General features: G+C 39.3%; 1 protein-coding gene across 2 annotated transcripts in view; it reads right to left on the bottom strand.

The window, feature by feature from the left end:
• Nucleotides 1-23,208, bottom strand: part of EPM2A (EPM2A glucan phosphatase, laforin) — a 69,645-nt gene extending 46,437 nt beyond the window's left edge. For both annotated transcript variants that reach the window (XM_060114938.1, XM_060114941.1), the window contains exon 1: nucleotides 22,845-23,208. In XM_060114938.1, the coding sequence (XP_059970921.1) occupies nucleotides 22,845-23,145 (301 nt within the window). In that variant the 5' untranslated portion in view covers nucleotides 23,146-23,208. The remainder of the gene's footprint in view (nucleotides 1-22,844) is intronic.
• Between the last annotated feature and the right edge of the window lie 271 nt (nucleotides 23,209-23,479).

Below are 23,479 nucleotides of genomic sequence, written 5' to 3'. Positions count from 1 at the left end.
GCATGACAGAATAGAGGACACAGGTGCAATCAACAAAGGAGAAGATGGGGAAAAAGGGTGTGAAGATTGAGAAGGAGAAGGAAAGGTGAGATGGAGAAAGAGAAGAGAGAAGGCAAGATGCGGCTGGCAAACTACATAAAGTGAAGTAATAAACACATTGGTCATGAGACCACCAGAGAGCAGGTAAAGGCAAACATATTAATTCTTAATTTGAAGTTGTTTGTCTTTCTATAATATTCCTCTCTACTCCTCCCACCCAACCTTCAATACAACCTACTGCATTCACACACAAATTTCTTGCATGGAGAGACAGAGAGGAGAGTCCATTAATGAAAATTTATTTAAAAACTCAATTTCTTGCCTGTGTTGATGATGTAGAACAGGGCAACAAGAAGCTTTATCTGCTAAGCAGAGCAGAAGCAGGAAAGCAAATGTAAATCCTTACAGGAGGATTTAAACCTTCCCTCCTACACAGGCATCTTAGAGAGGGTTCCATCCTCCCCAATCTATAGGAACAGGGACTTAGATAGATATACATAGATATATAGATGTACAGATATTTAGATATGTAATATCATAAGGAGGAAGACCACAGTTAAAATCTAACTTATGTAATTATAGTCTTTACAAGCTTTCAGAATCTGTACACACACAACAAAATAAACTTTTAGGAAAGAAAACAAGGAAAGCTAATAAGAAAATAATAAATAATACAAGATTTAGGATGAATATTTTGATTTACAAGATTTTTATCTCATTTGATTATAGGAATACAAAAACCTTAAATGCAAAGAGTTAAGTAGACAACACTTCATGCTAATGGTAAAAAAATGAAATTTGACTAATGAAAATTAGGAAATCAATGACTACCTGTGGGCATGAAAAAAGTTCTATACTAACTCAGGTAGGTATGTAGACAAAAACTCAGTTTCTGTATAATAATATTGCATTAAAATAATAGGAGGTGTATATAGTCGAGTGCCATGCCAAGAGTTAAAGCTAAAATAACTCCTAGGAAAAATCCAATACAAAACAATCCAACAAATTCAGGAAAGAACTCCAAGAGTTTTGGTTTAAAATAATTATAATGACTACATAGACACTTAGCAATGATGAAAATAGGAACTAGATTTAGAGATAATAAGGTTTTTCTACAATAGATAAGAAAATATTGTTAAGGAGGCTAGAATTTGGAGGACCAGAAAGGAAAACATCAAATGTGACAGGATGATTACGGTAATGATTCAAACATCTGACTCAGGGGTGTGTGTGTGTGTGCATGCGTGCATGCATGCAAATATGTATATGTGTGTGTGACTGTCTTTCAAGGTAAAAAACTGATTATTATTGGTGATTGTTATTTTTATGGCGAATAGTAAGTTGAAATGTGATACATAAGCATCATCCTTTCTGTAAATCTATACACTGTCTAACCCTTTCAGTCAAAATTTAGACAATTATTTGATAGAACCACAAGTCAGGGGTCTCCAACCTTTGTACATAATAGGTCTGGCCTCACCTGCTCTCATTAAAATGATTCACATATTCTTCAAATTCTCAAAGTCCTTGAGACAGTTGTTTAGTAGGCAGGTGTGATGTGTTGGTTCTCTCAAAGGTGAGCTTGAGGTGTGCAGAAAACAGGAACAGCAGGAGTGATTAATAAAGCTTAGCCTTGGGTTCACTCTCTACCAAGTCTCCAGAGGGGATTTTTTAGGTAAAACTCCCCAAAGAGGCTTGATCAGTTCCAGCTATGAATTTTAAAGAAAAACTTAACACCTGCCAAACCATACAGAGCAGAAAACATTAGAAGGGAAAATTTCCATGATTATAAGAAGATATAGGTGAAGTGGAGGCTTAGATCAAGCTAGGTTGAAGAAATATAATTTTAAAATGGTTATGGGAAAAGCAAAATTCAATAGTTCTTTTCTTAAAGATTTACTAATAATTTAATATCTCATTGTTATGAACTAAATTATGTACCCCCAAAATTTATGTGTTGAAGCTCTAATCCCCAGTGTGCCTGTAGCTGGATATAGGGCTGTTAGGGAGGGAATTCAAGTTAAATGAGATCATAAGGGTGGGGCCCTAAACCAATAGGACTGGTGTCCTTATAAGAAGGGGAAGAGAAACCAGAGATCTTTCTCTCCATGCAGGCAAAGAGGAAAGGACACAGTGAGAAGGCAGCCATCTGCAAGCCAGGAAAAGAGTCCTCACTGGAAACCAAATCTGCTGGCCCCCTGACCTGGAACTTCTAACTTTCAGAACTGTGAGAAAATTAATTTCTGTCATTTAAGGCACCCAGTCTATGGTATTTTGTTATAGCAGTCTGAACAGACTAATGCACTCATATATGTGAAATATTCTAGAATTTAATCCAGTTAATATCCAAGTATTATTGAGACCTTGTTGTATATCCAGTCGTGTGGTAACTGAGGTAGACAAATGAAATTTAAAACATGATTGTCACAATGAATTGACTATTGTTGATTAGACAAAGGTTACACAAAGCAATTAGTGAATGAAACAAAACTAAACTAAATGGTGAAAATAATTTTAAAACTACTCAAGACACTGATACATGAGCAGAATGTTCAAGGACTGCAAATAAGCTGCATCTCCAATGACATTTTTCAATGTATGATGACTGGAATGCTATGTTGAGATTTATTTTAAGGAGTAATTGGCTCACTAGGAAAGGAAACCATGATAGATTTGCAGTGTGTACATGGATATAGAAGACTAAAAATAGAGTATCAGTATGAGCTACATCTACTGAGAAAAGTTTTGTGATAAAGGGTATGGGTCTCAAACTGTGATGACAACAGAGTATGCTTTAGACACATAACAAAGAGCACAACAATGTATGAATGAGTATGATTCGAAGAAGAAAATAGATAACAAGAACAAATGTTTCCTTCAGTGGGTAAAGTGACAACATAATATGGTCTCATAGCGGGTTCATATTACTTACCAAATTCTAAAGCAAGCACTGTAAAACAACTGGATTTCATGACTTGGAAAAGCGAAAAAGAGAATTACCACTTTTCTAACCATTATTTAGCAAGTCAGACTTTTTTTTATTGCAGACGATTTGCATTCATTAGTGATTCATGAGGATACACACATCTTAAAATGGGAAGCATCTCAGAGATTGAAGATTCTCTTTAAAGACATCCCCAAAATGTCATTACCAGGCAATTATGCTTCCATTTAAAATTAAATACAATAACAGAGCTCTCCTTTTTATATAATTTTTAGAGAAAATCTGAAACTTAGATTGTTCTTAATAGGCTTACTCAAAGCACCAGGACTGAATTATTAATAATTCATGCAATGTGATGATAATCTAGAGAGAAGCCAAAAGATTTGACCATCTGATTTGAAGTGATCAAATCTTCTGGTAGCTAATAATCCATGACTCAAGGGATTAAACAAGATTGGAATATTAAAATGCTCCATCTCTGCATAATTGGATATATTTCTACATACTGCATTTACTTTCTATAGTCACATGCAGAGATGTTTATTCATGTGTTTAATGCATTTTTATTTGATTTCTCTAATAATTTTTAATGTTGATTTTCCTACTGTCATTTAAACAATTTTTATAATAGTGTCTAGACTTCTGCTGTTAAATTGTCAGGTCAATTTTTCTCTCCATAGCACTCTCAGAATTGACTAGAAATTTCATTGTGTTTCATTGTCTGAACACAAATCCAAGTAACACTATAAAAATAAAGCATCTATATTAATATTAGACTCACTATATGAAGCAAATTCCTCTAACCAAATTTCACTACTTCATTTGACATACTGTGAAGCCCACGACAAAAGTTCTCATGTCACCTATCTTTGTGTACTTTAAGTCAAATAATGCTGAGGCAGAAGGCAATACCTTCCCTAGTAGCCATATCTCAAGTGTCCAACATTTGGATGCAAAGAACATAAAATAATCATATTCATCCCAGGAACTCTGAAGAACATTGAGGATTGTTTTACATTTAACCCCATCCTAACCCAGCTCACCCAGCAGACAGGCATTTTAGTAATTTCATAGTAAGTAAATGCTTTGGCATGAAATCTCTCTTCAATTATGATTTTCTAGAATGTGGACTAAATGGTTTAATGAGACATTCCCTTGAGCTGATCTAGATCTGATGTGAAAACCATCTCTGCTTCATGCTTTGGTTTCTTCCATGGCAAAAATATTTTTTTGATAGTATAGAGATACAGCTGACGTAAACATCATAGAGGCACTGCTCTAGTTACTGAAAAGAAACTAGAAATGACAGCTAATTGAACAAAGTGGTCAAACAGTTTTAAAGACTAAATTGTTTCTGAAATTGATAAGCCAGATTAAAACCTTTTTTAATGAGACATATAGGCTGTAAAAATAAGAGTGTCAATTAGGTAGATTATCTTAAAATTTACCAAAGCCATAAACTATGCATGTATAAGAAAGAGTTGATACAGAATTTTGCTTCTCTGAGTCCTACATCTGACGACAAGCAACAGAAAAACTGACTAACGGTGACTTCAACAAATACACATATATCTCTCATGTAACAAGAGGTACAAAGCCAGGCAGTCCAGAACTGGTGAAATACCAAGTGCCTTCTAAATGTCTGCTTTGCCATCCTTCACACAGTGACTTTGTTGTCATGCTTGTCAACCCATGTTCAAAGGGTGACCTCTAGACATAATGTCTGACACTCCACTAGCCATGAAGAAGAGTGAAGCGCCCTTGTTCCTTTTGATGAGAAATTGAAAGCTTTCCTGGGAGCCTCACCCAAAAGACTTCTCACATTTCATTAGCTAGAACTAGGCAACACGGTCATCCTTAGACCAATTGTTAGTCAAGATGAATAAGAGTACCATAACTGATTAAAGTAATAATGTTTCATCCCACTGCTACCAAAACAAATCAGGATTTCTGCTATCCTGGGAAAGTTAGGGAAAACAAATGCTAATTAGGCCACTGATGGTGATGGTAGTAGTTTGGAACACATCATCTTTCTCCAGCAAATCATTTTGGAAGATAAACCACATTTCTTTAGGTAGCACTTGTCTCTACCTGATTTAATTCAATAGTACCCAATGCATTACATTTTAATTATAAACTATTTTTAAATAAATCAACAGGAAAATAAATCATCTAAAAGCATTTTAAGGTTTTAAAACCTTAAGAATTGCCCACACAGGCTCCCCTCACCACCCCCCCAAAAAGAAGAAAGAGAGAGAGAGAGAGACTACAGGCTCTCTACTTCTTGACTGTGTCTGTCCTGTATAACCTCTTTGCTATCACACAGACTCTCCTCCCTTCTACTCCTCGCCTTAAATCTCTCCACATCCCTCCTCTTCAAGTTTTCCTTTAGTCTCTGCCCCACCGCCATCTCTGATAACCTGATTTTTCTTCTAACTAGGCTGCTCCCCAACAAATGCCCTCATTTCCCTATTCAGTCTTCAGGGGCCTACAATTTAGCACCTGCCCTCATCACCCCACTGGAAAAAAAACTTTAAATGAAGTCATCTCATGTCAGATTCATTTTTCACCTTTCTTTACCTGCCTGCAGCATGTAATGATAGTGGCCACTCTGTTGAAAGTCTCCTCTGTTGGCTGCATAATACTCTTTCCCTGGACGGCAGTATATTATAGCAGCTAAGTGCATGGACTCAAGGTCCAGACTCAGACTCCATCCCATGTTATACCATTTACTGTTTGTAAGTAGTATTAAGAAAGTCATTTAAGCAATCTGTGCCTCTGTTTTCCTGTTTGTGAAAAAGGGACTGTAGCACTATCTATCTCATAGGGTGGTTGTGAGGAAAGTCAATCAGATGATCCTTTTAAGGATTTAACACAGGACCTACCACAGTTGGTGTTCAATAAGAACTTTTTTTTTTTTTTTTTTTACGGTACGCGGGCCTCTCACTGTTGTGGCCTCTCTCGTTGCGGAGCACAGGCTCTGGACGTGCAGGCTCGGCGGCCATGGCTCACGGGACCAGCCGCTCCACGGAATGTGGGATCTTCCTGGACCAGGGCATGAACCCGTGTCCCCTGCATTGGCAGGCGGACTCTCAACCACTGCGCCACCAGGGAAGCCCTCAATAAGAACTCTTGACTAGTCTTTTCTTACAACTCTTCCACTCCTAGTCTGTTTGCAAAACTGTTTACTGATTTACAAAACAGGCATACCTCTAAAATAAGTTCAAATTGTTTTAACAGCTCTGTCCAGACCTACATGTTCCAAAGATAAGATCACCCATTTTTTTCCAGCAACTCACCTAGTTTACAAATTCTGATCAATCTCTTTCCAAACCATGCTAACTTCTCCCTAAAATCAAAACTAATTGAAACTCCCAAATCTTTTCACTTTGAATTGTTCTCAAAGCAAATTCTCTAGTTCTCTATTTTTATAAAATAACTTACTAATGCAAATACAAGACTTGACTTTTATTCATTTCTTCTCACTGGTTTATTCCTACTTTGGGACTTAATATTTTTCAAGACTGCTGCTCTCAAATGAAATAGCAACTCTCTCTCCCAGTTTTCTCTCATCAGCAAGATTGATAAGCATGCTTCCTAAATTACTAATAAAAGGATTTAGCAGGAAAGGACCTAGAATAAAGTGACTTGTGAAATGCCAGTTGCATTCACCCTCAAGTTGCTACTGGTTTACTAATCAGAGCACTTTAGGTTCAGTTGTTCAACTTGCAATCAATCCACCTAACTAATCTATTAGCCAGCCAGTCGCTTCCTAATTTGTAGACAAAGAAATTGATAGGTTTTTCTAAAATCCTTAACTAAGATACACTGCTCCTCTATTTTTTCCCTTTGCACAAATGAGGACTGATATTTGATGAGGTAAAACTTCTAAAACAAATTTTAAACCTACTTTAAAATATGTAATGATGATGAAATACGAGAGGTTTTTTTTTTTAACTACTGTGGGTCGTAAATTCTTTTGATAAGCAGTAAAAAGCTATGGATCATCTTCCACAAAAAATTTTTTTTAAATGTTCATGCACACAGTGCAAACAGCTTAACACTATCCTGCATATTAGAAGAGAGGAAATGTGATTCATAACTATGACCATAAGAGAAAGAAATGAAATTTTCATTAACATATCAATTCATGTTTAGACATCTATCTTTTTAACATTTTTTTCCTCCATGAAAACAGCAACAATTTATTTGGCACAAAACTATTAAAATTTTCTATCAAATGTCAGCCATTTAAAAATAAGATTTCTCTATCCACACCATTTTATAAGCAACTTTTCTACAGCCTAATTTTCAAAGCAGCTACTTTCTCTTGTACAGAATGCAGTGATTACGGCAGTTTAAAACTGCACCGATGGTCTCCTTACAACTAAAAACTAGCAATCCATTATACTGCTAAAGAATCTTTATATTTTTTTCATGCTACAGGGAAAGACTGCTCTAGTAGACCTAGACCATCACTTATATGGAAGCCTTAATATCAACAGAAGTCAGCAAGGAATAACTTACCAAACTTTACAAGTATACTTTTCCTATTTAACTCATCTTGTAGAATTAATTTTCTAAGAAATTCTGATGCAAAGCAAACGGATATGGAACCATGACAACATGTTTCACAAACATGTCATAGACATCAAAAGATTCAGCATAACAACTTTATCATGTAGGATACACAGGATAAAATAAGCATCGGTGGTATTATCAGTCAAAAACGTTTACATGAGTTTATTGAAAAAAACTGTTAAAGCATTCACAAAAAAAGCCAATGGCAAGATATTTGTAGGTGATTTTACTGATTTTAATTACCTACATCAAACTAATTTACCTACATCTGAGCAAAATTTGGCTGTCTAACACTTCTTCCCAAAAGACGCAAAAGTTCTGGGTAAATTGCTAAGTCTTAGTGATTGTCCTCACATATATATCATTAAATCACTTTTAAACAAATGGTAACAGTTTCTCAGAATTGTTTTGGGAGATAGGGAGTGCACAGGATGGGAAAGGGGAAAGATAAGGTTGGGAGAAAATGAGATGGTGATTAAATTCTTTTCTTCGAGATTAATACAAACTATAAAATTATAGTAGGGTACAAGTGAAATACTGCCACCCAGTGGACTTAAAATATAAATAAAATCTTCAAATTTGAAAAGATTGCCAAGAATTTCATATCACTTTTCAACTGGCATAATAAAGTTTAATAATTTTCAAAGTACTTTCAAATATATTATTCCTCAAAAAACTCCAGTGGGACAGATAGCAGACATGTGAGTACATTTTTTCCTGAGTCTGAGATTCTAGCAGATTCCATGACGACTGAGTCCTATGCTTAACCAGCAGCAAAGCAAGCACTGGAGCCCAAAGCTGCTGGCTCTCAGTCCACTGCTGCTTACACCACACAGCTCCTCCTAAAGAGACTCTGGCATCTCTACCCTTGTCCAAACCCTGTATTTCATAGAGGAGGAAAGTGAGACTCAGAGATTATCAGGGTTTCTCAAACATTTCTAATATATAGACTGGCATATATAATCTATAGGAATATAGATTAAAGCAGAACCCTACTGTCATAAAAATTCTTGTATTTTTTCCTTTTAAAATTCCTGTGGAATCTGTGTTCTCTTCCATATCATATGCATGTCTGTTTTAATCTGAAAATAATGAGGTTTTTTCCTCAAAGATCTTTTACACCAAGTGTTGCTTTAAGACAATGATGCATTTCTATCCTGTGCTACAGACTCACTAGTCCAGGACCACATCAAAGGTGGGAAGACAGAGAGTATGAGTGTACTAGTTCGAGACACCGGGAAATTGCCTTGTTCAAGTTCATTCATTCATCAAGTACTTAATGAACACCTGCCAAATGCCCGGCATTGTTTTAGATCCTAGGACATACTGTGATAACAAACAACTCTAAGTTATCAGTGGCATAGAAAAGCACTTCTCTCCCACGCTAGAGCTCATTGTAGATTGACTAAGTAAGGGCTCTTCTTCACATTGCCAATATCTTCATATTGGGACCGTCAGACAGAGCAATCATTTTTAGAACATCAATAGTAATCTCTTGTCAGAGAGAAAAAAGTGAGGCAAAACAACAGGAAATGACACACATCATTTCCTCTTACACTTTATTGACCAAAGCAAGCCACTTGACAAAGGTATACTTCTTTAACAGGGCAAAGAAGAATAATCCTCCCACAGGGAGATGCTGTGGATATTGGTAAACGATAATCATCTACACAGCCCAACTTTTCCAAATATGCTGAGAAAAGGTGGTGCTGGGTAACACAGAGGAAAGAGGTCAAATCCCTCAATATATGGGATGGGAATTCAAGCAATTTTACTTAAATATCAAAAGAAAGGGTTATCACAGAAGCCTAGAGGACTTGGAATATTGATGCTTCAGATATGTGAGATATAAATGAGTAGGTATTAAACAAGTAGACAGAGAAAAGGGATTTAGAATATTTGTAAGTATGAATTACAACTCTTAGTCTTAGTTCTGGACATAGCACTTTATCAGTACAAACTCACAGAAGCTGCCTGTGTTCAGTGAAGGGTACCATATCTCATCAGAAGCAACATGGCAGGGTTACTTAATTTACATAAACACAAAACTATAGCCAAGTGGGTGGGGTATCAGAGCCAGATGTATGCAAATTATATCCAGTGTCAACTCAAATGGATGCTTAACTTACATGTATGTAAAACCCACAACCAGTTAAGTGGGGGCAACAGAGCCAGCAGGTGCCCTAATCACATATATGACCAAAATACGTGAGTTCACTAAACTGCATGTTATTTTTGTAGCTCAAAAACACTTGCTCTAGCAGGAGGGATGCATATTATTCCTTCCCTCTGCCAATGCTGGAAGGTTAAGTCTCTGACCAGAAGCTCTAAAATGAAAACCTTCATACTGAATCTAATCAACACTGATAACCTAGACAGCTGCCAGAGAAAAAGAAAGCAACCTTACCTACAAATGCCACCAATGGACTGTGACAGACACCCCTTAGAGAGTAAGAAACTCACCCCTATATTCCTAATCCCAAGAAGTATATATATGAATGTGTGAGTGTTGTGCATTAGTCATAAGATTTTTTTAGATAGATTCAATAATTTTACATTATACAATCATTTGTTGTACTTAAGAATTATATAATAAATATAAATTATTTCAAGAGGTTACCTCTAACTGGTTTTCATATTATTCCACCAAAGCCAATGGAATAATGTGTCATGGTTTGTTGCAGATCTAAGACTGCCATGGTTTTGACAGAAATCCAAGAAAAGGGTATAGCACTAATAAAGAATTGCATAAAATATTGGGGAAAATTAAGAGTCTAGGTGGCTGAAACTTAGACTTCCTTAGGAAGTGGCAGGAAAAGAACAGGCAAAAGTAATTTTTTTAAAATAAATAATTGCCAGATTATAAGGAAACTGAAAGGTCATACTAAGAAGTTCAGACTTATTTTATGGGTAATAAGAAATCATCAAAGAATTTTTAATCACACACGGGATATTATCCAATCTGTGCTTTAGGAAAATAGCAGCATGGAGGAAGGAATGATAGAGAAGGCATGCAAAGGAATTAGATCTGTAGAAGGCCACTGAAACGCAAAGGAACCAAACTTTGGCAAGAGGCAGGAAGATGAACATAAAAAGGGGTGGAGTGCAGACTGAAATATTTCAACTGCAGAAGCACTTTCAGTGATTTCCCAAGCCACTTGCTTATCAAAAGCACCTGGGGTAATTGTCAAATTCTTATTCCCTGGACAATTCCAGAATTATTAAATCAGGATCTTTAAGGATGTGGCCTAGAAAATGCCCCAGGGGCTCATGATGCAGGCAGCCCAGGCTAAGAAGTACATATGTTTCCATATACTTGAGTGACTAAGCTATATTGTCTTTAAATTGGGAACAAAGAAAAGCAAGCTTTGCAAGGATTGATTATAAGGTGAGGTTTGAATATCTTCAGTTTAAAGTACTTTTTTTTGGTACATCTTTATTGGAGTATAATTGCTCCACAACAGTGTGTTAGTCTCTGCTTCACAAGTGAATCAGCTATACCTATACATATGTTCCCATATCTCCTCCCTCTTGCGTCTCCCTCCCTCCCACCCTCCCTATCCCACCCCTCCAGGTGGTCACAAAGCACCAAGCTGATCTCCCTGTGCTATGCGGCTGCTTCCCACCAGCCATCCACCTTACGTTTGGTAGTGTATATATGTCCATGACACTCTCTCACTTTGTCACAGCTTACCCTTCCCCCTCCCCATATCCCCAAGTCCATTCTCTAGTAGGTCTGTGTCTTTATTCCTGTCCTACCCCCAGGTTCTTAATGACATTTTTTTCCTTAAATTCCATATATATGTGTCAGCACACAGCACTTGTCTTTCTCCTTCTGACTTACTTCACTCTGCACGACAGACTCCAGGTCCATCCACCTCATCACAAACAGCACAACTTCGTTTCCTTTTACGTCTGAGTAATATTCCACTGTATACACGTGCTACATCCAGGTGAAACAGTCTTGTAGACAATAGACTATATAAGCTTGGAATGTAGAAAAGGGATTAGAGAGGACACCTTCAAGATGGCGGAAGAGTAAGACGTGGAGATCACTTTCCTCCCCACAGATACATCAGAAATACATCTACACGTGGAACAACTCCTACAGAACACCTACTGAATGCTGGCAGAAGACCTCAGTCTTCCCAAAAGGCAAGAAACTCCCCACGTACCTGGGTAGAGCAAAAGAAAAAAGAATAAACAGAGACAAAAGAATAGGGACGGGACCTTCACCAGTGGGAGGGAGCCGTGAAGGAGGAAAGGTGTCCACACACTAGGAAGCCCCTTCGCGGGCGGAGACTGCGGGTGGCGGAGGGGGGAAGCTTCAGAGCCGCGGAGGAGAGCGCAGCAACAGGGGAACGGACTGCAAAGCGGAGAGATTCCCGCACAGAGGTGCCGACCGGCACTCACCAGCCCGAGAGGCTTGTCTGCTCAGCCGCCGGAGCGGGCGGGGCTGGGAGCTGAGGCTCGGGTATCGGGTTTCAGTCGGAGCGCGGGGAGAGGACTGGGGTTGGCGGCGTGAACACAGCCTGAAGGGGTTAGTGCACCACGGCTAGCCGGGAGGGAGTCCGGGAAAAGTCTGGAGCTGCAGATGAGGCAAGAGACTTTTTCCAACCTCTTTGTTTCCAGGTGCGCGAGGAGAGGGGATTAAGAGCGCTGCTTAGAGAGAGAGGCATGGACATATATACACTACCAAACGTAAGGTAGATAGCTAGTGGGAAGCAGCCGCGTAGCACAGGGAGATCAGCTCGGTGCTTTGGGACCGCCTGGAGGGGTAGGCTAGGGAGGGTGGGAGGGAGGGAGACGCAAGAGGGAAGGGATATGGGAACAGATGCATATGTATAACTGATTCACTTTATTATAAAGCAGAAACTAAAAAAAAAAAAAAAAAAAAAAAAAAAAAGAGCGCTGCTTAAATGAGCTCCAGAGACGGGTGCGAGCCGCGGCTAACAGCGCGGACCCCAGAGACGGGCATGAGACACTAAGGCTGCTGCTGCCGCTACCAAGAAGCCTGTGTGCAAGCACAGGTCACTCTCCACACCTCCCCTCCCGGGAGCCTGTGCAGCCCGCCACTGCCAGGGTCCCGTGATCCAGGGACAACTTCCACGGGAGAACGCACGGCACCTCAGGCTGGTGCAACGTCACGTCAGCCTCTGCCGCCTCAGGCTCGCCCTGCATCCATACCCCTCCCTCCCCCCGGCCTGAGTGAGCCAGAGCCCCCGAAGCAGCTGCTCCTTTAACCCCGTCCTGTCTGAGCGAAGAACAGACGCCCTCAGGCGACCTACACGCAGAGGCGGGGCCAAATCCAAAGCTGAGACCCAGGAGCTGTGAGAATAAAAAAGAGAAAGGGAAATCTCTCCCAGCAGCCTCGGGAGCAGCGGATTAAATCTCCCCAATCAACTTGATGTACCCTGCATCTGTGGAATACCTGAATAGAAAACAAATCATCCCAAATTGAGGAGATGGACTTTGGGAGCAACGATATATATTTTTTTTACCATTTTCCCTTTTTGAGAGTGTGTATGTGTACGCTTCTTTGTGTGATTTTGTCTGTATAACTTTGCTTTCACCACTTCATTTGTCCTAGGGTACTGTCTGTCCGTTTTGTTTTTTTTTCCTTCTTCTTCTTCTTTTAGTACAGTTTTTAGCACTTGTTATAATTGGTGGATTTGTTTTTTAGTTTGGTTGCTCTCTTCTTCCTTTCTTTCACTTATATTAATTTTTAAATTTTTAGTATTTAATAACTTTATTTTATATTATTTTATTTTTTTCTTCCTTTCTTTCTTTTTTTCTCCCTTTTCTTTAGAGCTATGTGGCTGACAGGTTCTTGGTGTTCTGGCTGGGTGTCAGGCCTGTGTCTATGAGGTGGGAAAGCTGAGTACAGGACACTGGTCCACCAGAGACCTCCAGGCTCCACGTAATATCAAATGGCAAAAGATCTCCCAGACATCTCCATCTCAACACTAAGACCCAGCTCCACTCAACAACCAGCAAGCTAGAGTGCTGGACACCCTAGGCCAAACAACTAGCAAGACAGGAACACAACCCCACTCATTAGCAGAGAGGCTGCCTAAAATCATAATAAGGTCACAGGCACCCCAAAACACAACTGGACATGGTCCTGCCCACCAGAAAGACAAGATCCAGCCTCATCCACCAGAACACAGGCACCAGTCCCCTCCACCAGGAAGCCTACACAAACTACTGAACCAACCTTAGCCACCGGCGGCAGACACCAAAAACAACGGGAACTGAGACCCTGCAGCCTTCAAAGAGGAGACCCCAAATACAGTAAGTGAAGCAAAATGAGAAGACAGAGAAACACACAGCAGATGAAGGAGCAAGGTAAAAATGCACCAGACCAAACAAATGAAGAGGAAATAGGCAGTATACCTGAAAAAGAATTCAGAGTAATGATAATAAAAATATCCAAAATCTTGGAAATAGAATGTAGAAAATACAAGAAATGTTTAACAACGACCTAAAAGAACTAAAGAGCAAGCAATGATGAACAACACAATAAATGAAATTTAAAGTTCTCCAGAAGGAATCAATAGCAGAATAACGGAGGCAGAAGAATAGATAAGTGACCTGGAACATAAAATAGTGGAAATAACTACTGCAGAACAGAATAAAGAAAAAGGAATGAAAAGAATTGAGGACAGCCTCACAGACCTCTGGGACAACATTAAATGCACCAACATTCGAATTATAGGGGTCCCAGAATAAGAACAGAAAAAGAAAGGGACTGAGAAAATATTTGAAGAGATTATAGTAGAAAATTTCCTTAATATAGGAAAGGAAATAGTTGATCAAGTCCAGGAAGCACAGAGAGTTCCATACAGGATAAATCCAAGAAGAAACATGCCAAGACACATATTAATCAACCTATGAAAAATTAAATACAAAGAAAAAATATTAAAAGCAGCAAGAGAAAAACGACAAAGAACATACAAGGTAATTCCCATGAAATTAACAGCTGATCTTTCAGCAGAAACTCTGCAAGCCAGAAGGGAGTGGCAGGACATATTTAAAGTGAGGAAAGGGAAAGACCTACAACCAAGATTACTCTACCCATCAAGGATCTCATTCAGATTTGATGGAGAATTAAAATCTTTACAGACAAGCAAAAGCTTAGAGAATTCAGCACCACCAAACCAGCTTTACAACAAATGCTAAAGGAACTTCTCTAGGCAGGAAACACAAGAGAAGGAAAAGACCTACAATAACAAACCGAAAACAATTAAGAAAATGGTAATAGGAACATACATATCGATAATTACCTTAAATGTAAACGGATTAAATGCTCCCACCAAAAGACATAGACTGGCTGAATGGATACAAAACCAAGACCCATATATATGCTGTCTACAAGAGACCCACTTCACACCTAGGGACACATACAGACTGAAAGTGAGGGGATAGAAAAAGATATTCCACAAAAATGGAAATCAAAAGAAAGCTGGAGTAGCAATTCTCACATCAGATAAAATAGACTTTGAAATCAAGACTATTACAAGAGAGAAAGAAGGAGACTACATAAGGATCAAGAGATCAATCCTAAAAGAAGATATAACAATTGTAAATATTTATGCAGCCAACATAGGAGCACCTCAATACATAAGGCAAATGCTAACAGGCATAAAAGGGGAAATTGACAGTAACAAAATCAGAGTAGGGGACCTTAACACCCCACTTTCACCAATGGACAGATAATCCAAAATGAAAATAAATAAGGAAACACAAGCTTTAAATGATACATTAAATAAGATGGACTTAATTGATATTTATAGGACATTCCATCCAACAACAATAGAATACAGTTTCTTCTTAAGTGCTCATGGAACACTCCCTAGGATACATCATATCTTGGGTCACAAATCAAGCTTGGTAAATTTAAGAAAATTGAAATCGCATCAAGTATCTTTTCCGACCACAACACTGTGAGACTAGATATCAATTACAGGAAAAAATCTGTAAAAAATACAAACACATGGAGGCTAAACAATACACTACTAAATACCCAAGAGATCACTTAAGAACTCAAAGAGGAAATCAAAAAGTACCTAGAGGGGCTTCCCTGGTGGCGCAGTGGTTGGGAGTCCGCCTGCCAATGCAGGGGACACGGGTTCGTGCCCCGGTCCGGGAGGATCCCACATGCCGCGGAGCGGCTGGGTCCGTGGGCCATGGCCGCTGAGCCTGCACTCCACAACGGGAGGGGCCACAACAGTGAGAGACCCGCGTACTGCAAAAAAAAAAAAAAATACCTAGAAACAAATGACAACAAAAACACGATGACCCAAAACCTATGAGATGCAGCAAAAGCAGTTCTAAGAGGGAAGTTTATAGCAATACAATCCTACCTCAAGAAACAAGAAATATCTCAAATAAATAACCTAAACTTACACCTAAAGCAATTAGAGGAAGAAGAACAATAAAACCCCAAGTTAGCAGAAGGAAAGAAGTCATAAAGATCAGAGCAGAAATAAATGAAAAAGAAATGAAGGAAACAATAGCAAAGATCAATAAAATTAGAAGCTGGTTCTTTGAGAAGATAAACAAAATTGATAAACCATTAGCCAGACTCATCAAGAAAAAAGGGAGAAGACTCAAATCAATAAAATTAGAAATGAAAAAGGAGAAATAACAACTGACATAGCAGAAATACAAAGGATCATGAGAGATTACTACAAGCAACTCTATGCCAATAAAATGGACAACCTGGAAGAAATGGACACATTCTTAGAAAAGCACAACCTTCCAAGACTGAACCAGGAAGAAACAGAAAATATAAACAGACCAATCACAAGTACTGAAATTGGGACTGTGATTAAAAATCTTCCAACAAACAAAAGCCCAGGACAGATGGCTTCACAGGCGAATTCTATCAACATTTAGAGAAGAGCTAACACCTATCCTTCTCAAACTCTTCCAAAATATAGCAGATGGAGGAACACTCCCAAACTCATTCTACAAGGCCACCATCACCCTGATACCAAAACCAAAGATGTCACAAACAAAGAAAACTACAGGACAATATCACTAATGAGCATAGATGCAAAAATCCTCAACCAAATACTAACTAACAGAATCCAGCAGCACATTAAAAGGATCATACACCATGATGAAGTGGTGTTTATCCCAGGAATGCAAGGATTCTTCAATATATACAAATCAATCAATGTGATAAACCATATTAACAAATCGAAGGAGAAAAACCATATAATCATCTCAATAGATGCAGAAAAAGCTTTTGACAAAATTCAACACCCATTTATGATAAAAAGCGTCCAGGGAGTAGGCATAAAGCGAGTTTCCCTCAACATAATAGAGGCCACATATGACAAACCCACAGTCAACATTGTTCTCAATGGTAAAAAACTGAAACCATTTCCTCTAAGATTAGGAACAAGACAAGGTTTTCCACTATATTACAATTATTCAACATAGTTTCGGAAGTCTTAGCACAGCAGTCAGAGAAGAAAAAGAAATAAAAGGAATCCAAATCGGAAAAGAAGAACTAAAGCTGTTACTGTTTGCAGATGACATGATACTATACATAGAGAATCCTAAAGGCCCTACCAGAAAACTATTAGAGCTAATCAATGAATCTGGTAAAGTAGCAGGATACAAAATTAATGCATAGAAATCTCTTGCATTACTATACAGTAATGATGAAAAATCTGAAAGAGAAATTAAGAAAACACTCCCATTTACCACTGCAACAAAAAGAATAAAATACCTAGGAATAAACCTACATAAGGAGACAAAAGACTTGTATGCAGAAAACTACAGGACACTGCTGAAAGAAATTAAAGATGATACAAATAGATGGAGAGATATACTATGTTCTTGGATTGGAAGAATCAACATTGTGAAAATGACTCTACTACCCAAAGCAATCTACAGATTCAATGCAATCCCTATCAAACCACCAATGGCATTTTTCACAGAACTAGAACAAAAAATTTCACAATTTGTATGGAAACACAAAAGACCCCAAAAGACCAAAGCAATCTTGAGAAAGAAAAACGGAGCTGGAGGAATCAGGCTCCTGGACTTCGGACAATACTACAAAGCTACAGTAATCAAGACAGTATGGTACTGGCACAAAAACGGAAAAATAGATCAATGGAACAGGATAGAAAGCCCAGAGATAAAGCCATGCACATATGGTCACCTTATTTTTGATAAAGGAGGCAAGAATATACAATGCAGAAAAGACAACCTCTTCAATAAATGGTTCTGGGAAAACTGGACAGCTACATGTAAAAGAATGAAATTAGAACACTCCCTAATACCATACACAAAAATAAACTCAAAATGGATTAAAGACTAAATGTAAGGCCAGACACTATATAAAACTCTTAGAGGAAAACATAGGCAGAACACTCTATGACATAACTCACAGCAAGATGCTTTTTGACCCACCTCCTAGAGAAATGGAAATAAAAACAAAAATAAACAAATGGGACCTAATGAAACTTAAAAGCTTTTGCAAAGGAAAACATAAACAAGATGAAAAGACAACCCTCAGAATGGGAGAAAATATTTGCAAATGAAGTAATGACAAAGTTTACAAAATTTACAAGCAGCTCATGCAGCTCAATATCAAAAAAACAAACAACCCAATCCAAAAATGGGCAGAAGACCTAAATAGACATTTCTCCAAAGAAGATATACAGATTGCTAACAAACAGATGAAAGGATACTCAACACACTAATCATTAGAGAAATGCAAATCAAAACTACAATGAGGTATCACCTTACACCAGTCAGAATGGCCATCATCAAAAAGTCTACAAACAATAAATGCTGGAGAGGGTGCCGAGAAAAGGGAACCCTCATACAATGTTGGTGGCAAGGTAAATTGATACAGCCACTATGGAGAACAGTATGGAGGTTCCTTAAAAAACTAAGAATAGAATTACCATGCTAGCCAGCAATCCTACTACTGGGCATATACACGGAGAAAACTCTTCAGAAAGAGTCATGTACCACAATGTTCGCTGCAGCTCTATTTACAATATCCAGGACAAGGAAGCAACCTACGTTTCCATCGACAGAGGAATGGATAAAGAAGTTGTGGTACATATATACAATAGAATATTACTCAGCCATAAAAAGGAATGAAATTGAGTCATTTGTTGAGACGTGGATGGATCTAGAGACTGTCATACAGAGTGAAGTAAGTCAGAAAGAGAAAAACAAATATATTAACGCATGTATGTGGAACCTAGAAAAATGGTACACATGAACTGGTTTGCAGGGCAGAAGTTGAGACACAGATGTAGAGAACAAACATATGGACGCCAAGGGGGGAAAACCGCGGTGGGGTGGGGATGGTGGTGTGCTGAATTGGGCGATTGGGATTGACATGTATACACTGATGTGTATAAAACTGATGACTAATAAGAACCTGCAGTATAAAAAAACAATAAAAAAGAACAACTAATACTAAACTTTCTTTGGCTTATTTGTATGGAAATATGTTAATATAAATGTTTCAGACATTACATGAAATTTCTAAAAACCTTACATGTTCTGGTATAATGTTATGTCATTATTCTAGTTATTACTTTAAAATATATGTCTCAGAAATAACTAAATTTCCTTGTCAATTGCATTATTATGAACTTTCATCAAATCTTTAACTTTGGTCATTTTTAAGTCTTCCTTAATTTGCAGACAGTTCTGGGTGTACTCTGATGCTTTTGCAAATATATTCCTGTAATAGTGTTTCATCTTCAAGGAATTCATGGAAAGACTCTGACAAGTACAGGTTTCTGGTAACTGACTATACTGCTGAACTGAATGAATAAGCATTTTCAGAACTCTAATGGAAACCTGATGAATTTATAAAAGTGCTAACAAAAGATCAAGATGAAAAAAATTAATTACATGGGACTGAGTGAACTGATGAGGATGATTATAGTTTTTGTGACTTTCTGTTTGAATTAAAAAAAAAATCCCACAAAGACTCAGAGGCAAAAGATATACCAATCAATTTTCATTGCAAAGTAAAGGAGCTGTTACAGTGGAGGATTACTGGACTGAATGTCAATATTATGACATAGTATGAGTGTGTTTCGTGTTTGGTAATTGCAATCATTGTTGCTTTTGTTGTGGTCACCCATTTACAATGCTTGATGTCAGTTTATTTATCTCTTGTAAAAATAAAATACAGGGTGTGTGTGTGAAAAAAAAAGTATAAAAAAATACCAAAAAAATTTATTTGAGGATACAATCCAATGAAATGATTAAGACATTCAAGAAAGTGGAAGATTTGGAATCCTTAACAATGCAACAAACATCGGAGTTCAATTAAAAACAACAAAAATAAAAGTCCCAGATAGCTGTGCTCAGAAAGCTATATATTAGTGAAAATTGGAACAAAAATCCCAATTCTTCAAGGAAAAGAATGTTTTCCAAAAGTGAGGAATTTGCATTCATCCAATACTGCATTTAAGCTAGGAAATTGTGAGGATCAACGTGCTGTTTCTGTTTTTAAAAAGTAACTAGAAAGTTTGAAACAAGGTGTAGAACATGGCCACCCAAATATAAAGTAAAATGAACTCTGGTATCACTTTAAATAAAAATCTGAGCATGATTTACAGTGTAAGAGAAGAGAGCTTTTCCTCCTGGTACACAGGTTTCATGTCACAGAGTTATATTTCCAAACTTTTAGTTTGAGTGCAACTGAACTACTTAGTTCCACACTAATTATTTCCTAATCATAATAGTAAAAATAACAATAACAAACACTTATTTAACACTTAATATATGTCTTATTCTAAGCTCTTTAGATTTATTAGCCAGTTTAGTCCTTTCAACAACAGCACAGTAAAGTGACTTGCCCAAGGTCACACACTGGCTGGTGAAGCCATTCTGGCTCTAGAATCGTTGCTCTTAAAAATGGGCTATGCGGGCTTCCCTGGTGGCGCAGTGGTCGAGAGTCCACCTGCCGATGCAGGGGACGGGTTCGTGCCCCGGTTCGGGAAGATCCCACATGCCGCGGAGCGGCTGGGCCCGTGAGCCATGGCCGCTGAGCCTGCGCGTCCGTCCGGAGCCTGTGCTCCGCAACAGGAGAGGCCGCAGAAGTGAGAGGCCCGTGTACTGAAAACAAACAAACAAACAAACAAACAAACAAAATAGGCTATGCTGCTCCTCGTGATGTTCTTTGTTAACTTACAATTCTTAGAATCAACCTATCCACCTAAAACAAGAAGGCACAGCAACAATTATAAAACAGAATACAAATTATATATTAATAGAACTTAATGTAGAAATGATGATTAACCAAAGTAAGGAGAAGGGGAGGAATGTGTAGGTGAGTTATTTTTCTTATCCTTTTATATAGGAGTAACTTTCTATGTAACAGAAGCATAATACAGAAATTTCTATACAATAGAAAGTCAACAATAAACTACATATATGCAGTATAAAATAATAATATAAAAACCAGCAGGGAGGAGAGAGATAATGAACTTGAGCTAAATTCTTCATATTTCACAGCAAGTATGATGGTTAATTTAATTGGTATACAGCAGCTGTCAATAGATACTGTCTAATTTTAATTTAAATGTAATATATAACTTGTATGGTAACTCAGAAAATCTAAAAACAGAAAAATTCAAGTTGATATATTAAGAAATAGCAATATAAGCAAGTTATTCAGAACTTTGGGAGGAATACCAGAAAAACTAAAAATAGAAAAGGAGAGAGACTGGGTAAAGGGAAGAATCTTTCTTTTTTACCATCCTAATTTTTATAAAAATGATCAGATATTACTTTATTATGAAAAATAATTATAGAATACTATTAAAAATAGTAATATCCTGTAAAGAAGGGCGTAATTGATGAGAGTACCTTTCAGTTCTGGCATGGTAATACAAAAGGACAATAAATGTCACCAGACCATGAAACTCAGTGGGGTACAAAAAGAGGGACAAGGAAAAAATGTATATATAAACATATTACAGAACACTCATGCTCTCTGCAGATTCTTTGATTCCACGTCATTATGGGCTACGTGGCCCATTTTTGTCATATAAACTTCCACAGAGACATTTCATCCGCTTTAGACAACTACTGAGCCACACATACTCCAATCCCCAACTTTGCACATTTCATTTAAAGAAAGGACTGTCTAAATTCACACATCGCGGGCAGGATTCCACACTGGCATAAAGTTTTCAGGGAATAATTTGGTAGTCCTTACTGAAATGTAAAATATGACCACGCTTTGACCTAACAGTTTAACTTCTCAGAATCTACCATACAGGAACATTTCCAAATGCTCAAAGATAACTTTATACACGGATTTCCAATTAAGCTATTACTGTTTATAACAGAGGAAGACAGAAAACAACCTAAATGACATTGGTAGATGCAGACTATTTCGCTGCCATTTAAAAAATGAAATATACATTTATACGAGTGGCACTAAAAGGTATCCGCAACCTTTACAGAGCAAGAAAAAGCAGGATAAAGAATAATATATTAACCAATTTGTGTGTGAGATAGATACATATGTCATATATTGGTCAGTGTGCAGTGGACCTAGGGTGTGTGGAGGACACAAGTTTTTACTTTGTACATTTTTTGCTTTTGTTTTTGATTTTTTACAGCCAGCATGTATTGTTTTTATATTTTAAGAAATCAGAGCATATCTAAACTATCATATATTCAGGGCTTTAAAAAAAATCAAAACGAGAAATGCTCAACGTTTTTCCATTAGTTCACTCTCAAATCGAAAAGAAGAAAAAAAATACACTAGATAGTACGTTGCAGTTTAGGATTAGCGAAAAGACTAGCTTCACTGGTTGGGTCATTTTTTAGTGAATCAGGGCAAGAAAATGAGGGCACAAAAACAGTCAAGACAGAGCTAAGGAGCGAACCCAGGAGCGGCGGGGGACCCGGCAGCCCGGGGACCCGCGCAGGGAGGACGCGGAGGGCGAGGGGGACCGAGGCCCGAACCGGGTCCCGTGTTTGTGGGAAAGAGGTCGGAGGAGCAAAGACCGAAGGGGCGTGGGCCGGGAACCCAGCCTCCATCTAGCGAACCTGTCGGGTGCGGCAGGCGCGGCTGGGGCGACAGCTGGGCGGACAGAGAAGGGTCAGCCCAGGGAGCCCGGGGAGTTCAGACAGCTTGCGAAGCCCGAGAGCCGGGCAAAGCGCCCGGGAAGGCGCAGCGGGGACTGTGGGGCCCGCCCCAGGCCGAGGCCGAGGCCGAGGCCGAGGCCGAGGCCGGGGTGCAGGCCGGCGCAGCTCCCAGTACCTTCCCAGTAGAGCTCTCCTCCCGGCTCGCGCTTTAGGAACTTGTACCAGAACGTGTCCACGCGGCCCGGCTCCGCCCCGTCCTGCGCCGCCTCCTCGGCCGCCAGCTCCACCTCCCCGAGCCACAGGCCCGGCTCCTGCAGCGCCAGCGACCCCGCGCCTGCCGCCGTGCCCGCCGGCCTCAGGCGCACCGCCCCGCGCGGCTCCCAGTGCCCCAGCTCAGGCCGAGACCCCACGACCAGCAGCTCCGGCCCGGCCCCGGCCACCGCGGGCGGCACCACCACTCCGAAGCGGAACCGCATGGCGGCGGGCGGCGCGGCTCCCGGGCTCCAGTCTCCCTGCGACCGGCGGACGCGACCCGAGCGCCAGGCGGCCGCGGCGATTGGGAGGCGGCGCGAGAGGCCTGGACGCGCGAGGCGCGGACGCTGGCGGGGACACGTGCGATGCTGTACCTTTTTTGGGCTGCATCACGCGGCCCAGGAGCCCGAGGATGATCCAGGCTGGGGCCTTTGGCCGTGGGAAGTGGTCAGCTGGGGCCACCACCCGTCTCTCCCGGAGAAGGAGCCTGGCCCCTGCCCGCTGCCTCTTCCAGCGGCTCCGCGGACGGCTGGGGACGCATCGGAAGCAACGAAAAGG

Source organism: Mesoplodon densirostris, chromosome 12, assembly GCF_025265405.1.
Source record: "Mesoplodon densirostris isolate mMesDen1 chromosome 12, mMesDen1 primary haplotype, whole genome shotgun sequence".
In the NCBI taxonomy this organism is placed as follows: Eukaryota; Metazoa; Chordata; class Mammalia; order Artiodactyla; family Ziphiidae; genus Mesoplodon; species Mesoplodon densirostris.
This window is presented reverse-complemented; position numbering and strand designations above follow the sequence as displayed.